Source organism: Protomyctophum bolini (genome assembly GCF_963924005.1).
Source record: "Protomyctophum bolini genome assembly, chromosome: 22".
Lineage (NCBI taxonomy): Eukaryota > Metazoa > Chordata > Actinopteri > Myctophiformes > Myctophidae > Protomyctophum > Protomyctophum bolini.
The window spans coordinates 35027567-35049701 of NC_137883.1; the positions used below are offsets into that span (position 1 = coordinate 35027567).

General features: G+C 39.2%; 1 protein-coding gene across 1 annotated transcript in view; it reads left to right on the top strand.

The window, feature by feature from the left end:
- LOC308309795 (dematin-like) overlaps positions 1 to 22135 on the top strand; it is a 37419-nt gene that overhangs the window by 2722 nt on the left and 12562 nt on the right. The window contains exons 2-6 of the mRNA XM_080755712.1: positions 6115 to 6140; positions 6267 to 6353; positions 6551 to 6622; positions 7298 to 7369; positions 7723 to 7779. Of these exons, the coding sequence (XP_080611838.1) occupies positions 6132 to 6140; positions 6267 to 6353; positions 6551 to 6622; positions 7298 to 7369; positions 7723 to 7779 (297 nt within the window). The 5' untranslated portion in view covers positions 6115 to 6131. The remainder of the gene's footprint in view (positions 1 to 6114; positions 6141 to 6266; positions 6354 to 6550; positions 6623 to 7297; positions 7370 to 7722; positions 7780 to 22135) is intronic.

Genomic DNA, 22135 nt, shown 5'->3' on the forward strand with positions numbered 1-22135 from the left:
AGTACTCGGTACACTAAGTACTGAGTACTGTTAGTACCCGCAAGTACATTGTTGGACAATGTTTTTGTTTTGTTTATATAATTCAAAATTGTACAAGATCTAGGTTCAGTTCAAAGCAGCATCAAAATGGCAAATGGTGCATTTATATAGCGCCTTTATCCAAGGCGCTTTACATAGATTGTGCATTACATTCCCATTCATCATCACACACATTCATACACCGATGGCGGCGGAAACCATGCAAGGCACCAACCAGCACATCAGGAGGGGTTCAGTGTCAGTGTCAGGTTCATATACATCCAGAATTCACCCCAGCTTTTCTGCATTTACCCTGCAGCCCTCTTCATTCCATTCATTAAGCCCAGGACCAGGTGTTCTAGGGAAACACCTGTATTCTGGCAGCGGTGCCGGTAACAAGTCCAACCTTTATGATAGTGAAATCATCATTAGATATACCAGGGACAGCAGTCATTAGTGAAAGTCTAAGTCAAAGTATATCGGCTATTGTACTTCCCAATTTGCACCTTTGAGTATATTTAAGTATACTTTATACTTTGTCCGCCACAGGACTCCATGCCAACTCAATTAAACAGTGAGTGGTCTGACACAAGACAGTTACTGCAGGCGGAGTCAGGCCCTCACTGTCTCTCTGTCCACTAGACTAGAGCAGTGTCAGGCCCTCACTGTCTCTCTGTGTCCACTAGACTAGATCAGTGTCAGGCCCTCACTGTCTCTCTGTGTCCACTATACTAGAGCAGTGTCAGGCCCTCACTGTCTCTCTGTCCACTAGACTAGAGCAGTGTCAGGCCCTCACTGTCTCTCTGTCCACTAGACTAGATCAGTGTCAGGCCCTCACTGTCTCTCTGTGTCCACTAGACTAGAGCAGTGTCAGGCCCTCACTGTCTCTCTGTGTCCACTATACTAGAGCAGTGTCAGGCCCTCACTGTCTCTCTGTGTCCACTAGACTAGAGCAGTGTCAGGCCCTCACTGTCTCTCTGTCCACTAGACTAGATCAGTGTCAGGCCCTCACTGTCTCTCTGTCCACTAGACTAGAGCAGTGTCAGGCCCTCACTGTCTCTCTGTGTCCACTAGACTAGAGCAGTGTCAGGCCCTCACTGTCTCTCTGTGTCCACTATACTAGAGCAGTGTCAGGCCCTCACTGTCTCTCTGTGTCCACTAGACTAGAGCAGTGTCAGGCCCTCACTGTCTCTCTGTGTCCACTAGACTAGAGCAGTGTCAGGCCCTCACTGTCTCTCTGTGTCCACTAGACTAGAGCAGTGTCAGGCCCTCACTGTCTCTGTGTCCACTAGACTAGAGCAGTGTCTCTCTGTCCACTAGACTAGAGCAGTGTCAGGCCCTCACTGTCTCTGTGTCCACTAGACTAGAGCAGTGTCTCTCTGTCCACTAGACTAGAGCAGTGTCAGGCCCTCACTGTCTCTGTGTCCACTAGACTAGAGCAGTGTCAGGCCCTCACTGTCTCTCTGTCCACTAGACTAGAGCAGTGTCAGGCCCTCACTGTCTCTCTGTCCACTAGACTAGAGCAGAGTCAGGCCCTCACTGTCTCTCTGTCCACTAGAGCAGTGTCAGGCCCTCACTGTCTCTGTGTCCACTAGACTAGAGCAGAGTCAGGCCCTCACTGTCTCTGTGTCCACTAGACTAGAGCAGTGTCAGGCCCTCACTGTCTCTGTGTCCACTAGACTAGAGCAGTGTCAGGCCCTCACTGTCTCTCTGTGTCCACTAGACTAGAGCAGAGTCAGGCCCTCACTGTCTCTCTGTCCACTAGACTAGAGCAGAGTCAGGCCCTCACTGTCTCTCTGTCCACTAGACTAGAGCAGTGTCAGGCCCTCACTGTCTCTCTGTGTCCACTAGACTAGAGCAGAGTCAGGCCCTCACTGTCTCTCTGTCCACTAGACTAGAGCAGAGTCAGGCCCTCACTGTCTCTGTGTCCACTAGACTAGAGCAGTCAGGCCCTCACTGTCTCTCTGTGTCCACTAGACTAGAGCAGAGTCAGGCCCTCACTGTCTCTCTGTGTCCACTAGACTAGAGCAGTGTCAGGCCCTCACTGTCTCTCTGTGTCCACTAGACTAGAGCAGTGTCTGGCCCTCACTGTCTCTCTGTCCACTAGACTAGAACAGTGTCAGGCCCTCACTGTCTCTCTGTCCACTAGACTAGAGCAGTGTCAGGCCCTCACTGTCTCTCTGTCCACTAGACTAGATCAGAGTCAGGCCCTCACTGTCTCTGTGTCCACTAGACTAGAGCAGTGTCAGGCCCTCACTGTCTCTGTGTCCACTAGACTAGAGCAGTGTCAGGCCCTCACTGTCTCTCTGTCCACTAGACTAGATCAGAGTCAGGCCCTCACTGTCTCTGTGTCCACTAGACTAGAGCAGAGTCAGGCCCTCACTGTCTCTCTGTCCACTAGACTAGAGCAGTGTCAGGCCCTCACTGTCTCTCTGTCCACTAGACTAGATCAGAGTCAGGCCCTCACTGTCTCTGTGTCCACTAGACTAGAGCAGAGTCAGGCCCTCACTGTCTCTCTGTCCACTAGACTAGAACAGTGTCAGGCCCTCACTGTCTCTCTGTCCACTAGACTAGAGCAGTGTCAGGCCCTCACTGTCTCTCTGTCCACTAGACTAGATCAGAGTCAGGCCCTCACTGTCTCTCTGTCCACTAGACTAGAGCAGTGTCAGGCCCTCACTGTCTCTGTGTCCACTAGACTAGAGCAGTGTCAGGCCCTCACTGTCTCTGTGTCCACTAGACTAGAGCAGAGTCAGGCCCTCACTGTCTCTGTGTCCACTAGACTAGAGCAGTGTCTCTCTGTCCACTAGACTAGAGCAGAGCAGTGTCAGGCCCTCACTGTCTCTCTGTGTCCACTAGACTAGAGCAGTGTCAGGCCCTCACTGTCTCTCTGTGTCCACTAGACTAGAGCAGAGTCAGGCCCTCACTGTCTCTCTGTCCACTAGACTAGAGCAGAGTCAGGCCCTCACTGTCTCTCTGTCCACTAGACTAGAGCAGAGTCAGGCCCTCACTGTCTCTCTGTCCACTAGACTAGAGCAGAGTCAGGCCCTCACTGTCTCTGTGTCCACTAGACTAGATCAGTGTCTGTTTGTACACACACTGACACGCTGCAGGATTTACAGTACTGCTGCTGCATGTGGATTACAGCAACAACTGCATCTGTATAGATTATCTCAGCTCAGCCGTGGAGCATTACTTCAAGTGCAAATCCATGGCGGCTTCAACAACCCCATGAACCCTCCCTCCCTAGCATCCATACTCAGTCCCTTGACACCTTGAACCCTAGACATGTATCCGTATTCTGGGGGCTAAACTATTGGCTATTTTCAGCGAAGGGATTTGGTGTATGAGGAGGAGGAGGAGGAGGACGGGGAAAGGAAGGGGCCTGGTGTAGACCCCTGGGGGACTCCGCTCAACAAAGCATATAGGTTTCAGAACTGAAGAATACTCTATACTGAATTATTTATTCTAGGCTATACGTGCCTATATATAATAACCATGCTAAGTATACTAGCATGCAGTTGTGTTGAGTGACAGAGTGTGTGTGTGTGTGTGTGTGACTGTGTGTGTGTGTGTGTGTGTGTGTGTGTGCGTGTGTGTGTGTGTGTGTGTGTGTGTGTGTGTGCAAATGTCTCCACAAGTATAGGCCTACAGTAGGCCTACAGTAGAATTTGAGAAATAGATACGATATTTGTATTATCCCGAGGGGGAAATTCAACAGTTAAGGTTTACAGCGTTACAGGTAAAGCATAAACGATAAAGAAAAAAGTACTGACGTTGTTGTGAGGATCATTTTAGGAAAAGATGCAGCGTTGGGTGGGTTATAATACCGTTATAGGGTCAGGATCACACATTTAGAAGCTAGATTTAGGGTTTGGGTCGGAGCCAATACAGTATATGCCAGATGTGTATGTAGTTGTTGTGGGTGATTGGTCGCAATTGGTCGTTTTGGTGAGATTGTGACATCAAGGACAGGTCCTCAGTGAACGAAAAGGGATTCTTATAAGCCTGGTTTATACTTAATCACACGCTGTTGTCGCATGACATATATATATATATTTAAAGCAGATATTCAAGCTCACAACAACGCTTCACATTCGCGACACGCGCGTGAGCTTGCAGATCTGCCATTTACTTATAATAAGCACCACCACGACACCGTCCGGCACACAACTATATAAGTATATATAAATCAGGCTTTTAACCCATTCTGAACGGGAACCCATTTTGGTGTTAGCATCATGTTATGCTTTAGCCATTGAAAAATAGCAGATCTACAAGCTCATAGCGCGCCACCGAGTGGCGCGCTACGAGCTTGTAGGTCTGCTATTTTTGAAAATAATCGAAGAACGACTGACATTTTTTGAATCTGATCTCAGGTCAGAATGGGTTCATCAGACCCAGTGTGTGTCCAGTGGAAACCTCGTATGAATCTGATCTCAGGTCAGAATGGTTTAATGTTTCCCCACGGTATATAACCTTTCTCTGCAGGGAGGAGCGCGTCGCCATGGAAATAACTGTTGGGGACTGGCTGGGCGTCGGCCTGGCTGGGCCCGCTGATAATAAACAAGAGGCTAGCGAGGAGGAACGGAGGGCGGGGGGGGGGGGGGGGGGGCTTAGGGTAGCTTAGCCCGTTTTGACCTGAGATCAGATTCTAAAAAATGTCTTCTACATCCTGACAGTTTTCTGAAAAAGCTATATGTTTCTAATAAAATCTAAAAAAATAGCAGACCTACAAGCTCGTAGCGCGCCACTCGGTGGCGCGCTATGAGCTTGTAGATCTGCTATTTTTCAATAGCTAAAGCATAGCATAAAATGCTAACACCAAAAGGGGTTCCCGCCCAAAATGGGTTAGAGAGAGAGAGGGAGAAGGAGGAGGCTGATGCAGACGAAGGAGGAGAATCGAGACCCAGTGTTGTTTTCGTCGACTATAAAACTATGACGAAAAATGTTCGGCCGGCGACCGCCCCTTTTTCTTCACTGACGGAAATTACATGACAACGAAATAAAAACGAAGCCATGATGACTAAAACTATGACTATTATAATATACTGACAATGTTGGCGACAAGGTAAAAGCGAGGGACTAGAGGAGAAGACGTAATCTTATGCTCGGTTGCGCTCGGGTTGTTTTGTCGAGAAACTACATTTAAAATGTGCTGCCAAAGTAAACACCGCCGGAGGAGGAGACGTTACGTTACGGAATAGAAAGAAACACTAGAAAGAAAGGGAGCTCTCAGCTCTCTCAGAGGAAGTGTAGGTCTTTCAACAACACAGGATATCCTGTTAAAAGCAGCAGCGAAAGGACTCGAGGAAAGTGTTTTTTAGTCCAAGGATCCTCAAAATATGCTCAAAGTGATTTATATACTTCACTCACCTCCTAGAGCAGGTCGCTCTGCAGGACACGCAGCCCACAGGCTGGACATTGTGCAAAAAACAACAACAAAAAAAACCAGATGTACAAGCTCACAATGTGAGCTTGTACATGATCAATGTGAGGCTTGTGAGGTTATAGATCCGTTGTTTGATCTTGTTGACCGGGGTCGCCCCTCCTTTTTTGCCTCTACACAAATTCTCTGCCAAAAATAGCCAATACAACTTTGCTAACCTATGTGTTCACCAAATGTTTGCCTTTAGTATAGCATACAGTAGTATAGTATAATGGCTATAACACACTACACACTTTTTTAATGTGTCTTGTATACTGTATATTTTTAAACCAGAAATAGTTGAGATTTAGCCGTTTGTTCCATGCTGTATTGATGTGGAGATAACCTGTTATCAGAGAGATAACAGGCAAAAGTTGATCAAAATAACAATTCTTGAGAGCATATAAATTAATCATTTTATGCTCTCAAAGGTAAAAGATCTATAAGGGTCCATTTTGGTTACCAACTCCATCATTTATAGCCGGGGAGGCGGGGACCACCTGGAACCCCCTCAAGGACCACTGGTGGTCCCCGGACCACTGGGGACCACCTGGAACCCCCTCAAGGACCACTGGTGGTCCCCGGAACACTATAGCTACCTATAGTGTGTAACGGGATGTCAACGTGATGATATACACTTGTGCTAATTGTGTGTGTTCTCTGCTCACCAGGAGGTGTTACTCCAGCCATGCAGAAGGTAACGACGCCCAACATTCACCACTACTCATATATATATAAATGGATTCTAACGACGGCTGCATGAAATAAACATTAACACACTTACCTGTACAAACACAGCTGTATGAAATTGGTTCATTCACAGGTGGAGGGACGAGTGACCCCGGTCAGCCTGCCTTCGTCTCATGTTCCCACCAGTAGTGCCCCTGGATCACCTGCCACGGGCGTCACAGTAAATATACAGACACGCACGCACGCACACACACACACACACACACACACACACACACACACACACACACACACACACACACACACACACACACACACACACACACACACACACACACACACACACACTCTCTCTCTCTCTCTCTCGGTACAGTTAAGCCTGTTGATTGTTTGACTGTGTAACTGTGTTCCTTCCAGGCCCGTGTCAGTGGCCAGGTGGAGGGCTACAGAGACCTGGCTGCTCTGCCCAGAGACAAGGCCATCCTGGAGGTGAGTGTGAACACACACACACACACACACACACACACACACACACACACACACACACACAGCTATAGTAAGGATTATAATCCATCCTGAGTGAACACAAACACACACACACACTGCTATAGAGCGTCGCAGTCCCTCCCCCTTTCAGAACAAAGAGTGGCCCAGGAAATGAATCGCAATGCATTTAGACCATATAGGCATTTCTTAAAGTATTTATTTAAAGACCTTTTAAGCGTCGTACGAAGCCCACTCTTGTCGTGACAAATCATGACAACACACACAATATTTTGGACCAAACAAAGAATTAGAAAGTAGAAAAAAACGGCAGGTTACAAAACTTTTGTTTGGTCCAAAATATTGTGCGCGTTGTCATGATTTGTCACGACAAGAGTTGGCTTCGTACGACGCTTAAAAGGTCTTTAAATAAATAAAGCACGAAATGCCTATGGGAAAAATGCCTTGGGATTCATTTCCTGGGCCACTCGTTGTTCTGAAAGGGGGAGGGACTGCGACGCTCTATAGTAAGGATTATAATCCATCCTGCAGGTGAGTGTGAACACAAACACACACACAGCTTGTGCATCCTATTGGTTCAACAATCTGTGCACTTCTCCTGTACCTCCTGTACCCAACAAGAAGAACCTTGACCTTTGACCTCTCATTTATGCCCACTAGGTGGAGCGACCTGATCTGATGACCTACCAGCCTCATCTCACCTTCTCCTCCCTGGACCCACCGCGCAGAGAGGTACACGCACGCACGCACGCACGCACGCACGCACGCACGCACGCACGCACGCACGCACGCATACTAACAATTTATTTATGTCCACACAGAAGGAAATATATAGGACACAAATATTACAACTAAGGCCCGGATAGGACATGGTCTGGCAATTCTGGCAAATGCCAGAAGGGCTGGGCAGTCGAGTCATGGCAAAGACATAAAAATAAAAAAAAGTAGCGTCTTTGGGCCGGTGAAGACCACAATTGCCAGGGAGTCATGTGCAAACACACATGCAGTTGAACTCGAAATTCTGCCTCATTTGCGCAGCGACCACGAAGGGACTAATTTGTTGTGTTCTTCTGTGTGATTTCCAGAGGTCGCTCTCTCCTCCTCCTCCTCCTCCGTCCACATCTCCTCCCCAGTCTCCTGAGGTGAGATTCTTTTCTGTCTGTCTCACCCGTCCCTTGGCTGACAATACAACCTTAAAAGTAGGTCTATATATAGAGTGATGGATCACAGAGATTTTCTGTCCATTTGGTGTAGAAGGTAAAATATGTTGTTCCAGGGACCCCTGGAAAAAACGTTACCACTCTAAAAGAATATATATTCAAAAATATTCAGTTCATAGCGCAGCACTCGGTGCCGCACTATGAGCTTGTAGATCTGATATTTCTCAATAGCTAAAGTATAACATTATACGCTTAAAACACCAAAAGGGTTTCCCGCACAAAATGGGTTAAGACCATTGCATGCACTACTCCAAACATACCCACCAATAATGGGTTGTAAATAAATAACATAACTCGTTGTAACTCCATAATCAGCAGCATCTCCTCACAACATGTAAATAAATAACATAACTCGTTGTAACTCCATAATCAGCAGCATCTCCTCACAACATGTAAATAAATAACATAACTCGTTGTAACTCCATAATCAGCAGCATCTCCTCACAACATGTAAATAAATAACATAACTCGTTGTAACTCCATAATCAGCAGCATCTCCTCACAACATGTAAATAAATAAGAATAACTCGTTGTAACTCCATAATCAGCAGCATCTCCTCACAACATGTAAATAAATAACATAACTCGTTGTAACTCCATAATCAGCAGCATCTCCTCACAACATGTAAATAAATAAGAATAACTCGTTGTAACTCCATAATCAGCAGCATCTCCTCACAACATGTAAATAAATAACATAACTCGTTGTAACTCCATAATCAGCAGCATCTCCTCACAACATGTAAATAAATAACATAACTCGTTGTAACTCCATAATCAGCAGCATCTCCTCACAACATGTAAATAAATAAGAATAACTCGTTGTAACTCCATAATCAGCAGCATCTCCTCACAACATGTAAATAAATAACATAACTCGTTGTAACTCCATAATCAGCAGCATCTCCTCACAACATGTAAATAAATAAGAATAACTCGTTGTAACTCCATAATCAGCAGCATCTCCTCACAACATGTAAATAAATAAGAATAACTCGTTGTAACTCCATAATCAGCAGCATCTCCTCACAACATGTAAATAAATAAGAATAACTCGTTGTAACTCCATAATCAGCAGCATCTCCTCACAACATGTAAATAAATAACATAACTCGTTGTAACTCCATCATCAGCAGCATCTCCTCACAACATGTAAATAAATGAGAATAACTCGTTGTAACTCCATAATCAGCAGCATCTCCTCACAACATGTAAATAAATAAGAATAACTCGTTGTAACTCCATAATCAGCAGCATCTCCTCACAACATGTAAATAAATAACATAACTCGTTGTAACTCCATAATCAGCAGCATCTCCTCACAACATGTAAATAAATAACATAACTCGTTGTAACTCCATAATCAGCAGCATCTCCTCACAACATGTAAATAAATAAGAATAACTCGTTGTAACTCCATAATCAGCAGCATCTCCTCACAACATGTAAATAAATAACATAACTCGTTGTAACTCCATAATCAGCAGCATCTCCTCACAACATGTAAATAAATAACATAACTCGTTGTAACTCCATAATCAGCAGCATCTCCTCACAACATGTAAATAAATAACATAACTCGTTGTAACTCCATAATCAGCAGCATCTCCTCACAACATGTAAATAAATAACATAACTCGTTGTAACTCCATAATCAGCAGCATCTCCTCACAACATGTAAATAAATAACATAACTCGTTGTAACTCCATAATCAGCAGCATCTCCTCACAACATGTAAATAAATAACATAACTCGTTGTAACTCCATAATCAGCAGCATCTCCTCACAACATGTAAATAAATAAGAATAACTCGTTGTAACTCCATCATCAGCAGCATCTCCTCACAACATGTAAATAAATAAGAATAACTCGTTGTAACTCCATAATCAGCAGCATCTCCTCACAACATGTAAATAAATAAGAATAACTCGTTGTAACTCCATAATCAGCAGCATCTCCTCACAACATGTAAATAAATAAGAATAACTCGTTGTAACTCCATAATCAGCAGCATCTCCTCACAACATGTAAATAAATAACATAACTCGTTGTAACTCCATAATCAGCAGCATCTCCTCACAACATGTAAATAAATAACATAACTCGTTGTAACTCCATAATCAGCAGCATCTCCTCACAACATGTAAATAAATAAGAATAACTCGTTGTAACTCCATAATCAGCAGCATCTCCTCACAACATGTAAATAAATAAGAATAACTCGTTGTAACTCCATAATCAGCAGCATCTCCTCACAACATGTAAATAAATAAGAATAACTCGTTGTAACTCCATAATCAGCAGCATCTCCTCACAACATGTAAATAAATAACATAACTCGTTGTAACTCCATAATCAGCAGCATCTCCTCACAACATGTAAATAAATAACATAACTCGTTGTAACTCCATAATCAGCAGCATCGCCTCACAACATGTAAATAAATAACATAACTCGTTGTAACTCCATAATCAGCAGCATCGCCTCACAACATGTAAATAAATAACATAACTCGTTGTAACTCCATAATCAGCAGCATCTCCTCACAACATGTAAATAAATAAGAATAACTCGTTGTAACTCCATAATCAGCAGCATCTCCTCACAACATGTAAATAAATAAGAATAACTCGTTGTAACTCCATAATCAGCAGCATCTCCTCACAACATGTAAATAAATAACATAACTCGTTGTAACTCCATAATCAGCAGCATCTCCTCACAACATGTAAATAAATAAGAATAACTCGTTGTAACTCCATAATCAGCAGCATCTCCTCACAACATGTAAATAAATAACATAACTCGTTGTAACTCCATAATCAGCAGCATCTCCTCACAACATGTAAATAAATAACATAACTCGTTGTAACTCCATAATCAGCAGCATCTCCTCACAACATGTAAATAAATAACATAACTCGTTGTAACTCCATAATCAGCAGCATCTCCTCACAACATGTAAATAAATAACATAACTCGTTGTAACTCCATAATCAGCAGCATCGCCTCACAACATGTAAATAAATAACATAACTCGTTGTAACTCCATAATCAGCAGCATCTCCTCACAACATGTAAATAAATAACATAACTCGTTGTAACTCCATAATCAGCAGCATCTCCTCACAACATGTAAATAAATAACATAACTCGTTGTAACTCCATAATCAGCAGCATCGCCTCACAACATGTAAATAAATAACATAACTCGTTGTAACTCCATAATCAGCAGCATCGCCTCACAACATGTAAATAAATAACATAACTCGTTGTAACTCCATAATCAGCAGCATCTCCTCACAACATGTAAATAAATAAGAATAACTCGTTGTAACTCCATAATCAGCAGCATCTCCTCACAACATGTAAATAAATAACATAACTCGTTGTAACTCCATAATCAGCAGCATCTCCTCACAACATGTAAATAAATAAGAATAACTCGTTGTAACTCCATAATCAGCAGCATCTCCTCACAACATGTAAATAAATAAGAATAACTCGTTGTAACTCCATAATCAGCAGCATCTCCTCACAACATGTAAATAAATAAGAATAACTCGTTGTAACTCCATAATCAGCAGCATCTCCTCACAACATGTAAATAAATAACATAACTCGTTGTAACTCCATAATCAGCAGCATCTCCTCACAACATGTAAATAAATAAGAATAACTCGTTGTAACTCCATAATCAGCAGCATCTCCTCACAACATGTAAATAAATAACATAACTCGTTGTAACTCCATAATCAGCAGCATCTCCTCACAACATGTAAATAAATAAGAATAACTCGTTGTAACTCCATAATCAGCAGCATCTCCTCACAACATGTAAATAAATAACATAACTCGTTGTAACTCCATAATCAGCAGCATCTCCTCACAACATGTAAATAAATAAGAATAACTCGTTGTAACTCCATAATCAGCAGCATCTCCTCACAACATGTAAATAAATAACATAACTCGTTGTAACTCCATAATCAGCAGCATCTCCTCACAACATGTAAATAAATAACATAACTCGTTGTAACTCCATAATCAGCAGCATCTCCTCACAACATGTAAATAAATAAGAATAACTCGTTGTAACTCCATAATCAGCAGCATCTCCTCACAACATGTAAATAAATAACATAACTCGTTGTAACTCCATAATCAGCAGCATCTCCTCACAACATGTAAATAAATAACATAACTCGTTGTAACTCCATAATCAGCAGCATCTCCTCACAACATGTAAATAAATAAGAATAACTCGTTGTAACTCCATAATCAGCAGCATCTCCTCACAACATGTAAATAAATGAGAATAACTCGTTGTAACTCCATAATCAGCAGCATCTCCTCACAACATGTAAATAAATAAGAATAACTCGTTGTAACTCCATAATCAGCAGCATCTCCTCACAACATGTAAATAAATAACATAACTCGTTGTAACTCCATAATCAGCAGCATCTCCTCACAACATGTAAATAAATAAGAATAACTCGTTGTAACTCCATAATCAGCAGCATCTCCTCACAACATGTAAATAAATAACATAACTCGTTGTAACTCCATAATCAGCAGCATCTCCTCACAACATGTAAATAAATGAGAATAACTCGTTGTAACTCCATAATCAGCAGCATCTCCTCACAACATGTAAATAAATAACATAACTCGTTGTAACTCCATAATCAGCAGCATCTCCTCACAACATGTAAATAAATAAGAATAACTCGTTGTAACTCCATAATCAGCAGCATCTCCTCACAACATGTAAATAAATAACATAACTCGTTGTAACTCCATAATCAGCAGCATCTCCTCACAACATGTAAATAAATAAGAATAACTCGTTGTAACTCCATAATCAGCAGCATCTCCTCACAACATGTAAATAAATAACATAACTCGTTGTAACTCCATAATCAGCAGCATCTCCTCACAACATGTAAATAAATAAGAATAACTCGTTGTAACTCCATAATCAGCAGCATCTCCTCACAACATGTAAATAAATAACATAACTCGTTGTAACTCCATAATCAGCAGCATCTCCTCACAACATGTAAATAAATAACATAACTCGTTGTAACTCCATAATCAGCAGCATCTCCTCACAACATGTAAATAAATAAGAATAACTCGTTGTAACTCCATAATCAGCAGCATCTCCTCACAACATGTAAATAAATAACATAACTCGTTGTAACTCCATAATCAGCAGCATCTCCTCACAACATGTAAATAAATAAGAATAACTCGTTGTAACTCCATAATCAGCAGCATCTCCTCACAACATGTAAATAAATAACATAACTCGTTGTAACTCCATAATCAGCAGCATCTCCTCACAACATGTAAATAAATAAGAATAACTCGTTGTAACTCCATAATCAGCAGCATCTCCTCACAACATGTAAATAAATAACATAACTCGTTGTAACTCCATAATCAGCAGCATCTCCTCACAACATGTAAATAAATAAGAATAACTCGTTGTAACTCCATAATCAGCAGCATCTCCTCACAACATGTAAATAAATAACATAACTCGTTGTAACTCCATAATCAGCAGCATCTCCTCACAACATGTAAATAAATAACATAACTCGTTGTAACTCCATAATCAGCAGCATCTCCTCACAACATGTAAATAAATAACATAACTCGTTGTAACTCCATAATCAGCAGCATCTCCTCACAACATGTAAATAAATAAGAATAACTCGTTGTAACTCCATAATCAGCAGCATCTCCTCACAACATGTAAATAAATAAGAATAACTCGTTGTAACTCCATAATCAGCAGCATCTCCTCACAACATGTAAATAAATAAGAATAACTCGTTGTAACTCCATAATCAGCAGCATCTCCTCACAACATGTAAATAAATAAGAATAACTCGTTGTAACTCCATAATCAGCAGCATCTCCTCACAACATGTAAATAAATAAGAATAACTCGTTGTAACTCCATAATCAGCAGCATCTCCTCACAACATGTAAATAAATAAGAATAACTCGTTGTAACTCCATAATCAGCAGCATCTCCTCACAACATGTAAATAAATAACATAACTCGTTGTATCTCCATAATCAGCAGCATCTCCTCACAACATGTAAATAAATAACATAACTCGTTGTAACTCCATAATCAGCAGCATCTCCTCACAACATGTAAATAAATAACATAACTCGTTGTAACTCCATAATCAGCAGCATCTCCTCACAACATGTAAATAAATAACATAACTCGTTGTAACTCCATAATCAGCAGCATCTCCTCACAACATGTAAATAAATAACATAACTCGTTGTAACTCCATAATCAGCAGCATCTCCTCACAACATGTAAATAAATAACATAACTCGTTGTAACTCCATAATCAGCAGCATCTCCTCACAACATGTAAATAAATAACATAACTCGTTGTAACTCCATAATCAGCAGCATCGCCTCACAACATGTAAATAAATAAGAATAACTCGTTGTAACTCCATAATCAGCAGCATCTCCTCACAACATGTAAATAAATAACATAACTCGTTGTAACTCCATAATCAGCAGCATCTCCTCACAACATGTAAATAAATAAGAATAACTCGTTGTAACTCCATAATCAGCAGCATCTCCTCACAACATGTAAATAAATAACATAACTCGTTGTAACTCCATAATCAGCAGCATCTCCTCACAACATGTAAATAAATAAGAATAACTCGTTGTAACTCCATAATCAGCAGCATCTCCTCACAACATGTAAATAAATAAGAATAACTCGTTGTAACTCCATAATCAGCAGCATCTCCTCACAACATGTAAATAAATAAGAATAACTCGTTGTAACTCCATAATCAGCAGCATCTCCTCACAACATGTAAATAAATAAGAATAACTCGTTGTAACTCCATAATCAGCAGCATCTCCTCACAACATGTAAATAAATAAGAATAACTCGTTGTAACTCCATAATCAGCAGCATCTCCTCACAACATGTAAATAAATAAGAATAACTCGTTGTAACTCCATAATCAGCAGCATCTCCTCACAACATGTAAATAAATAACATAACTCGTTGTATCTCCATAATCAGCAGCATCTCCTCACAACATGTAAATAAATAACATAACTCGTTGTAACTCCATAATCAGCAGCATCTCCTCACAACATGTAAATAAATAACATAACTCGTTGTAACTCCATAATCAGCAGCATCTCCTCACAACATGTAAATAAATAACATAACTCGTTGTAACTCCATAATCAGCAGCATCTCCTCACAACATGTAAATAAATAACATAACTCGTTGTAACTCCATAATCAGCAGCATCTCCTCACAACATGTAAATAAATAACATAACTCGTTGTAACTCCATAATCAGCAGCATCTCCTCACAACATGTAAATAAATAACATAACTCGTTGTAACTCCATAATCAGCAGCATCGCCTCACAACATGTAAATAAATAAGAATAACTCGTTGTAACTCCATAATCAGCAGCATCTCCTCACAACATGTAAATAAATAACATAACTCGTTGTAACTCCATAATCAGCAGCATCTCCTCACAACATGTAAATAAATAAGAATAACTCGTTGTAACTCCATAATCAGCAGCATCTCCTCACAACATGTAAATAAATAACATAACTCGTTGTAACTCCATAATCAGCAGCATCTCCTCACAACATGTAAATAAATAAGAATAACTCGTTGTAACTCCATAATCAGCAGCATCTCCTCACAACATGTAAATAAATAAGAATAACTCGTTGTAACTCCATAATCAGCAGCATCTCCTCACAACATGTAAATAAATAAGAATAACTCGTTGTAACTCCATAATCAGCAGCATCTCCTCACAACATGTAAATAAATAAGAATAACACGTTGTAACTCCATAATCAGCAGCATCTCCTCACAACATGTAAATAAATAACATAACTCGTTGTAACTCCATAATCAGCAGCATCTCCTCACAACATGTAAATAAATAACATAACTCGTTGTAACTCCATAATCAGCAGCATCTCCTCACAACATGTAAATAAATAAGAATAACTCGTTGTAACTCCATAATCAGCAGCATCTCCTCACAACATGTAAATAAATAACATAACTCGTTGTAACTCCATAATCAGCAGCATCTCCTCACAACATGTAAATAAATAAGAATAACTCGTTGTAACTCCATAATCAGCAGCATCTCCTCACAACATGTAAATAAATAAGAATAACTCGTTGTAACTCCATAATCAGCAGCATCTCCTCACAACATGTAAATAAATAAGAATAACTCGTTGTAACTCCATAATCAGCAGCATCTCCTCACAACATGTAAATAAATAACATAACTCGTTGTAACTCCATAATCAGCAGCATCTCCTCACAACATGTAAATAAATAAGAATAACTCGTTGTAACTCCATAATCAGCAGCATCTCCTCACAACATGTAAATAAATAAGAATAACTCGTTGTAACTCCATAATCAGCAGCATCTCCTCACAACATGTAAATAAATAAGCATAACTCGTTGTAACTCCATAATCAGCAGCATCTCCTCACAACATGTAAATAAATAAGAATAACTCGTTGTAACTCCATAATCAGCAGCATCTCCTCACAACATGTAAATAAATAAGAATAACTCGTTGTAACTCCATAATCAGCAGCATCTCCTCACAACATGTAAATAAATAACATAACTCGTTGTAACTCCATAATCAGCAGCATCTCCTCACAACATGTAAATAAATAAGAATAACTCGTTGTAACTCCATAATCAGCAGCATCTCCTCACAACATGTAAATAAATAACATAACTCGTTGTAACTCCATAATCAGCAGCATCTCCTCACAACATGTAAATAAATAAGAATAACTCGTTGTAACTCCATAATCAGCAGCATCTCCTCACAACATGTAAATAAATAACATAACTCGTTGTAACTCCATAATCAGCAGCATCTCCTCACAACATTGTAAATAAATAAGAATAACTCGTTGTAACTCCATAATCAGCAGCATCTCCTCACAACATGTAAATAAATAAGAATAACTCGTTGTAACTCCATAATCAGCAGCATCTCCTCACAACATGTAAATAAATAAGAATAACTCGTTGTAACTCCATAATCAGCAGCATCTCCTCACAACATGTAAATAAATAAGAATAACTCGTTGTAACTCCATAATCAGCAGCATCTCCTCACAACATGTAAATAAATAACATAACTCGTTGTAACTCCATAATCAGCAGCATCTCCTCACAACATGTAAATAAATAGAATAACTCGTTGTAACTCCATAATCAGCAGCATCTCCTCACAACATGTAAATAAATAAGAATAACTCGTTGTAACTCCATAATCAGCAGCATCTCCTCACAACATGTAAATAAATAACATAACTCGTTGTAACTCCATAATCAGCAGCATCTCCTCACAACATGTAAATAAATAAGAATAACTCGTTGTAACTCCATAATCAGCAGCATCTCCTCACAACATGTAAATAAATAAGAATAACTCGTTGTAACTCCATAATCAGCAGCATCTCCTCACAACATGTAAATAAATAAGAATAACTCGTTGTAACTCCATAATCAGCAGCATCTCCTCACAACATGTAAATAAATAACGATAACTCGTTGTAACTCCATAATCAGCAGCATCTCCTCACAACATGTAAATAAATAAGAATAACTCGTTGTAACTCCATAATCAGCAGCATCTCCTCACAACATGTAAATAAATAAGAATAACTCGTTGTAACTCCATAATCAGCAGCATCTCCTCACAACATGTAAATAAATAACATAACTCGTTGTAACTCCATAATCAGCAGCATCTCCTCACAACATGTAAATAAATAAGAATAACTCGTTGTAACTCCATAATCAGCAGCATCTCCTCACAACATGTAAATAAATAAGAATAACTCGTTGTAACTCCATAATCAGCAGCATCTCCTCACAACATGTAAATAAATAAGAATAACTCGTTGTAACTCCATAATCAGCAGCATCTCCTCACAACATGTAAATAAATAAGAATAACTCGTTGTAACTCCATAATCAGCAGCATCTCCTCACAACATGTAAATAAATAAACATAACTCGTTGTAACTCCATAATCAGCAGCATCTCCTCACAACATGTAAATAAATAAGAATAACTCGTTGTAACTCCATAATCAGCAGCATCTCCTCACAACATGTAAATAAATAAGAATAACTCGTTGTAACTCCATAATCAGCAGCATCTCCTCACAACATGTAAATAAATAACATAACTCGTTGTAACTCCATAATCAGCAGCATCTCCTCACAACATGTAAATAAATAAGCATAACTCGTTGTAACTCCATAATCAGCAGCATCTCCTCACAACATGTAAATAAATAAGAATAACTCGTTGTAACTCCATAATCAGCAGCATCTCCTCACAACATGTAAATAAATAAGAATAACTCGTTGTAACTCCATAATCAGCAGCATCTCCTCACAACATGTAAATAAATAAGAATAACTCGTTGTAACTCCATAATCAGCAGCATCTCCTCACAACATGTAAATAAATAAGAATAACTCGTTGTAACTCCATAATCAGCAGCATCTCCTCACAACATGTAAATAAATAAGAATAACTCGTTGTAACTCCATAATCAGCAGCATCTCCTCACAACATGTAAATAAATAAGAATAACTCGTTGTAACTCCATAATCAGCAGCATCTCCTCACAACATGTAAATAAATAACATAACTCGTTGTAACTCCATAATCAGCAGCATCTCCTCACAACATGTAAATAAATAAGAATAACTCGTTGTAACTCCATAATCAGCAGCATCTCCTCACAACATGTAAATAAATAACATAACTCGTTGTAACTCCATAATCAGCAGCATCTCCTCACAACATGTAAATAAATAACATAACTCGTTGTAACTCCATAATCAGCAGCATCTCCTCACAACATGTAAATAAATAAGAATAACTCGTTGTAACTCCATAATCAGCAGCATCTCCTCACAACATGTAAATAAATAAGAATAACTCGTTGTAACTCCATAATCAGCAGCATCTCCTCACAACATGTAAATAAATAAGAATAACTCGTTGTAACTCCATAATCAGCAGCATCTCCTCACAACATGTAAATAAATAAGAATAACTCGTTGTAACTCCATAATCAGCAGCATCTCCTCACAACATGTAAATAAATAAGAATAACTCGTTGTAACTCCATAATCAGCAGCATCTCCTCACAACATGTAAATAAATAAGACATAACTCGTTGTAAACTCCATAATCAGCAGCATCTCCTCACAACATGTAAATAAATAACATAACTCGTTGTAACTCCATAATCAGCAGCATCTCCTCACAACATGTAAATAAATAACATAACTCGTTGTAACTCCATAATCAGCAGCATCTCCTCACAACATGTAAATAAATAAGAATAACTCGTTGTAACTCCATAATCAGCAGCATCTCCTCACAACATGTAAATAAATAAGAATTACCTCGTTGTAACTCCATAATCAGCAGCATCTCCTCACAACATGTAAATAAATAAGAATAACTCGTTGTAACTCCATAATCAGCAGCATCTCCTCACAACATGTAAATAAATAAGAATAACTCGTTGTAACTCCATAATCAGCAGCATCTCCTCACAACATGTAAATAAATAAGAATAACTCGTTGTAAACTCCATAATCAGCAGCATCTCCTCACAACATGTAAATAAATAACATAACTCGTTGTAACTCCATAATCAGCAGCATCGCCTCACAACATGTAAATAAATAACATAACTCGTTGTAACTCCATAATCAGCAGCATCTCCTCACAACATGTAAATAAATAACATAAACTTCCATAATCAGCAGCATCTCCTCACAACATGTAAATAAATAACATAACTCGTTGTAACTCCATAATCAGCAGCATCTCCTCACAACATGTAAATAAATAAGAATAACTCGTTGTAACTCCATAATCAGCAGCATCTCCTCACAACATGTAAATAAATAAGAATAACTCGTTGTAACTCCATAATCAGCAGCATCTCCTCACAACATGTAAATAAATAACATAACTCGTTGTAACTCCATAATCAGCAGCATCTCCTCACAACATGTAAATAAATAAGAATAACTCGTTGTAACTCCATAATCAGCAGCATCTCCTCACAACATGTAAATAAATAACATAACTCGTTGTAACTCCATAATCAGCAGCATCTCCTCACAACATGTAAATAAATAAGAATAACTCGTTGTAACTCCATAATCAGCAGCATCTCCTCACAACATGTAAATAAATAACATAACTCGTTGTAACTCCATAATCAGCAGCATCTCCTCACAACATGTAAATAAATAAGAATAACTCGTTGTAACTCCATAATCAGCAGCATCTCCTCACAACATGTAAATAAATAAGAATAACTCGTTGTAACTCCATAATCAGCAGCATCTCCTCACAACATGTAAATAAATAAGAATAACTCGTTGTAACTCCATAATCAGCAGCATCTCCTCACAACATGTAAATAAATAAGAATAACTCGTTGTAACTCCATAATCAGCAGCATCTCCTCACAACATGTAAATAAATAGACATAACTCGTTGTAACTCCATAATCAGCAGCATCTCCTCACAACATGTAAATAAATAAGGAATAACTCGTTGTAACTCCATAATCAGCAGCATCTCCTCACAACATGTAAATAAATAACATAACTCGTTGTAACTCCATAATCAGCAGCATCTCCTCACAACATGTAAATAAATAACATAACTCGTTGTAACTCCATAATCAGCAGCATCTCCTCACAACATGTAAATAAATAACATAACTCGTTGTAACTCCATAATCAGCAGCATCTCCTCACAACATGTAAATAAATAAGAATAACTCGTTGTAACTCCATAATCAGCAGCATCTCCTCACAACATGTAAATAAATAACATAACTCGTTGTAACTCCATAATCAGCAGCATCTCCTCACAACATGTAAATAAATAAGAATAACTCGTTGTAACTCCATAATCAGCAGCATCTCCTCACAACATGTAAATAAATAAGAATAACTCGTTGTAACTCCATAATCAGCAGCATCTCCTCACAACATGTAAATAAATAAGAATAACTCGTTGTAACTCCATAATCAGCAGCATCTCCTCACAACATGTAAATAAATAACATAACTCGTTGTAACTCCATAATCAGCAGCATCTCCTCACAACATGTAAATAAATAACATAACTCGTTGTAACTCCATAATCAGCAGCATCTCCTCACAACATGTAAATAAATAAGAATAACTCGTTGTAACTCCATAATCAGCAGCATCTCCTCACAACATGTAAATAAATAAGAATAACTCGTTGTAACTCCATAATCAGCAGCATCTCCTCACAACATGTAAATAAATAAGAATAACTCGTTGTAACTCCATAATCAGCAGCATCTCCTCACAACATGTAAATAAATAAGAATAACTCGTTGTAACTCCATAATCAGCAGCATCTCCTCACAACATGTAAATAAATAAGAATAACTCGTTGTAACTCCATAATCAGCAGCATCTCCTCACAACATGTAAATAAATAACATAACTCGTTGTAACTCCATAATCAGCAGCATCGCCTCACAACATGTAAATAAATAACATAACTCGTTGTAACTCCATAATCAGCAGCATCTCCTCACAACATGTAAATAAATAACATAACTCGTTGTAACTCCATAATCAGCAGCATCTCCTCACAACATGTAAATAAATAACATAACTCGTTGTAACTCCATAATCAGCAGCATCTCCTCACAACATGTAAATAAATAAGAATAACTCGTTGTAACTCCATAATCAGCAGCATCTCCTCACAACATGTAAATAAATAAGAATAACTCGTTGTAACTCCATAATCAGCAGCATCTCCTCACAACATGTAAATAAATAAGCATAACTCGTTGTAACTCCATAATCAGCAGCATCTCCTCACAACATGTAAATAAATAAGAATAACTCGTTGTAACTCCATAATCAGCAGCATCTCCTCACAACATGTAAATAAATAACATAACTCGTTGTAACTCCATAATCAGCAGCATCTCCTCACAACATGTAAATAAATAAGAATAACTCGTTGTAACTCCATAATCAGCAGCATCTCCTCACAACATGTAAATAAATAAGAATAACTCGTTGTAACTCCATAATCAGCAGCATCTCCTCACAACATGTAAATAAAT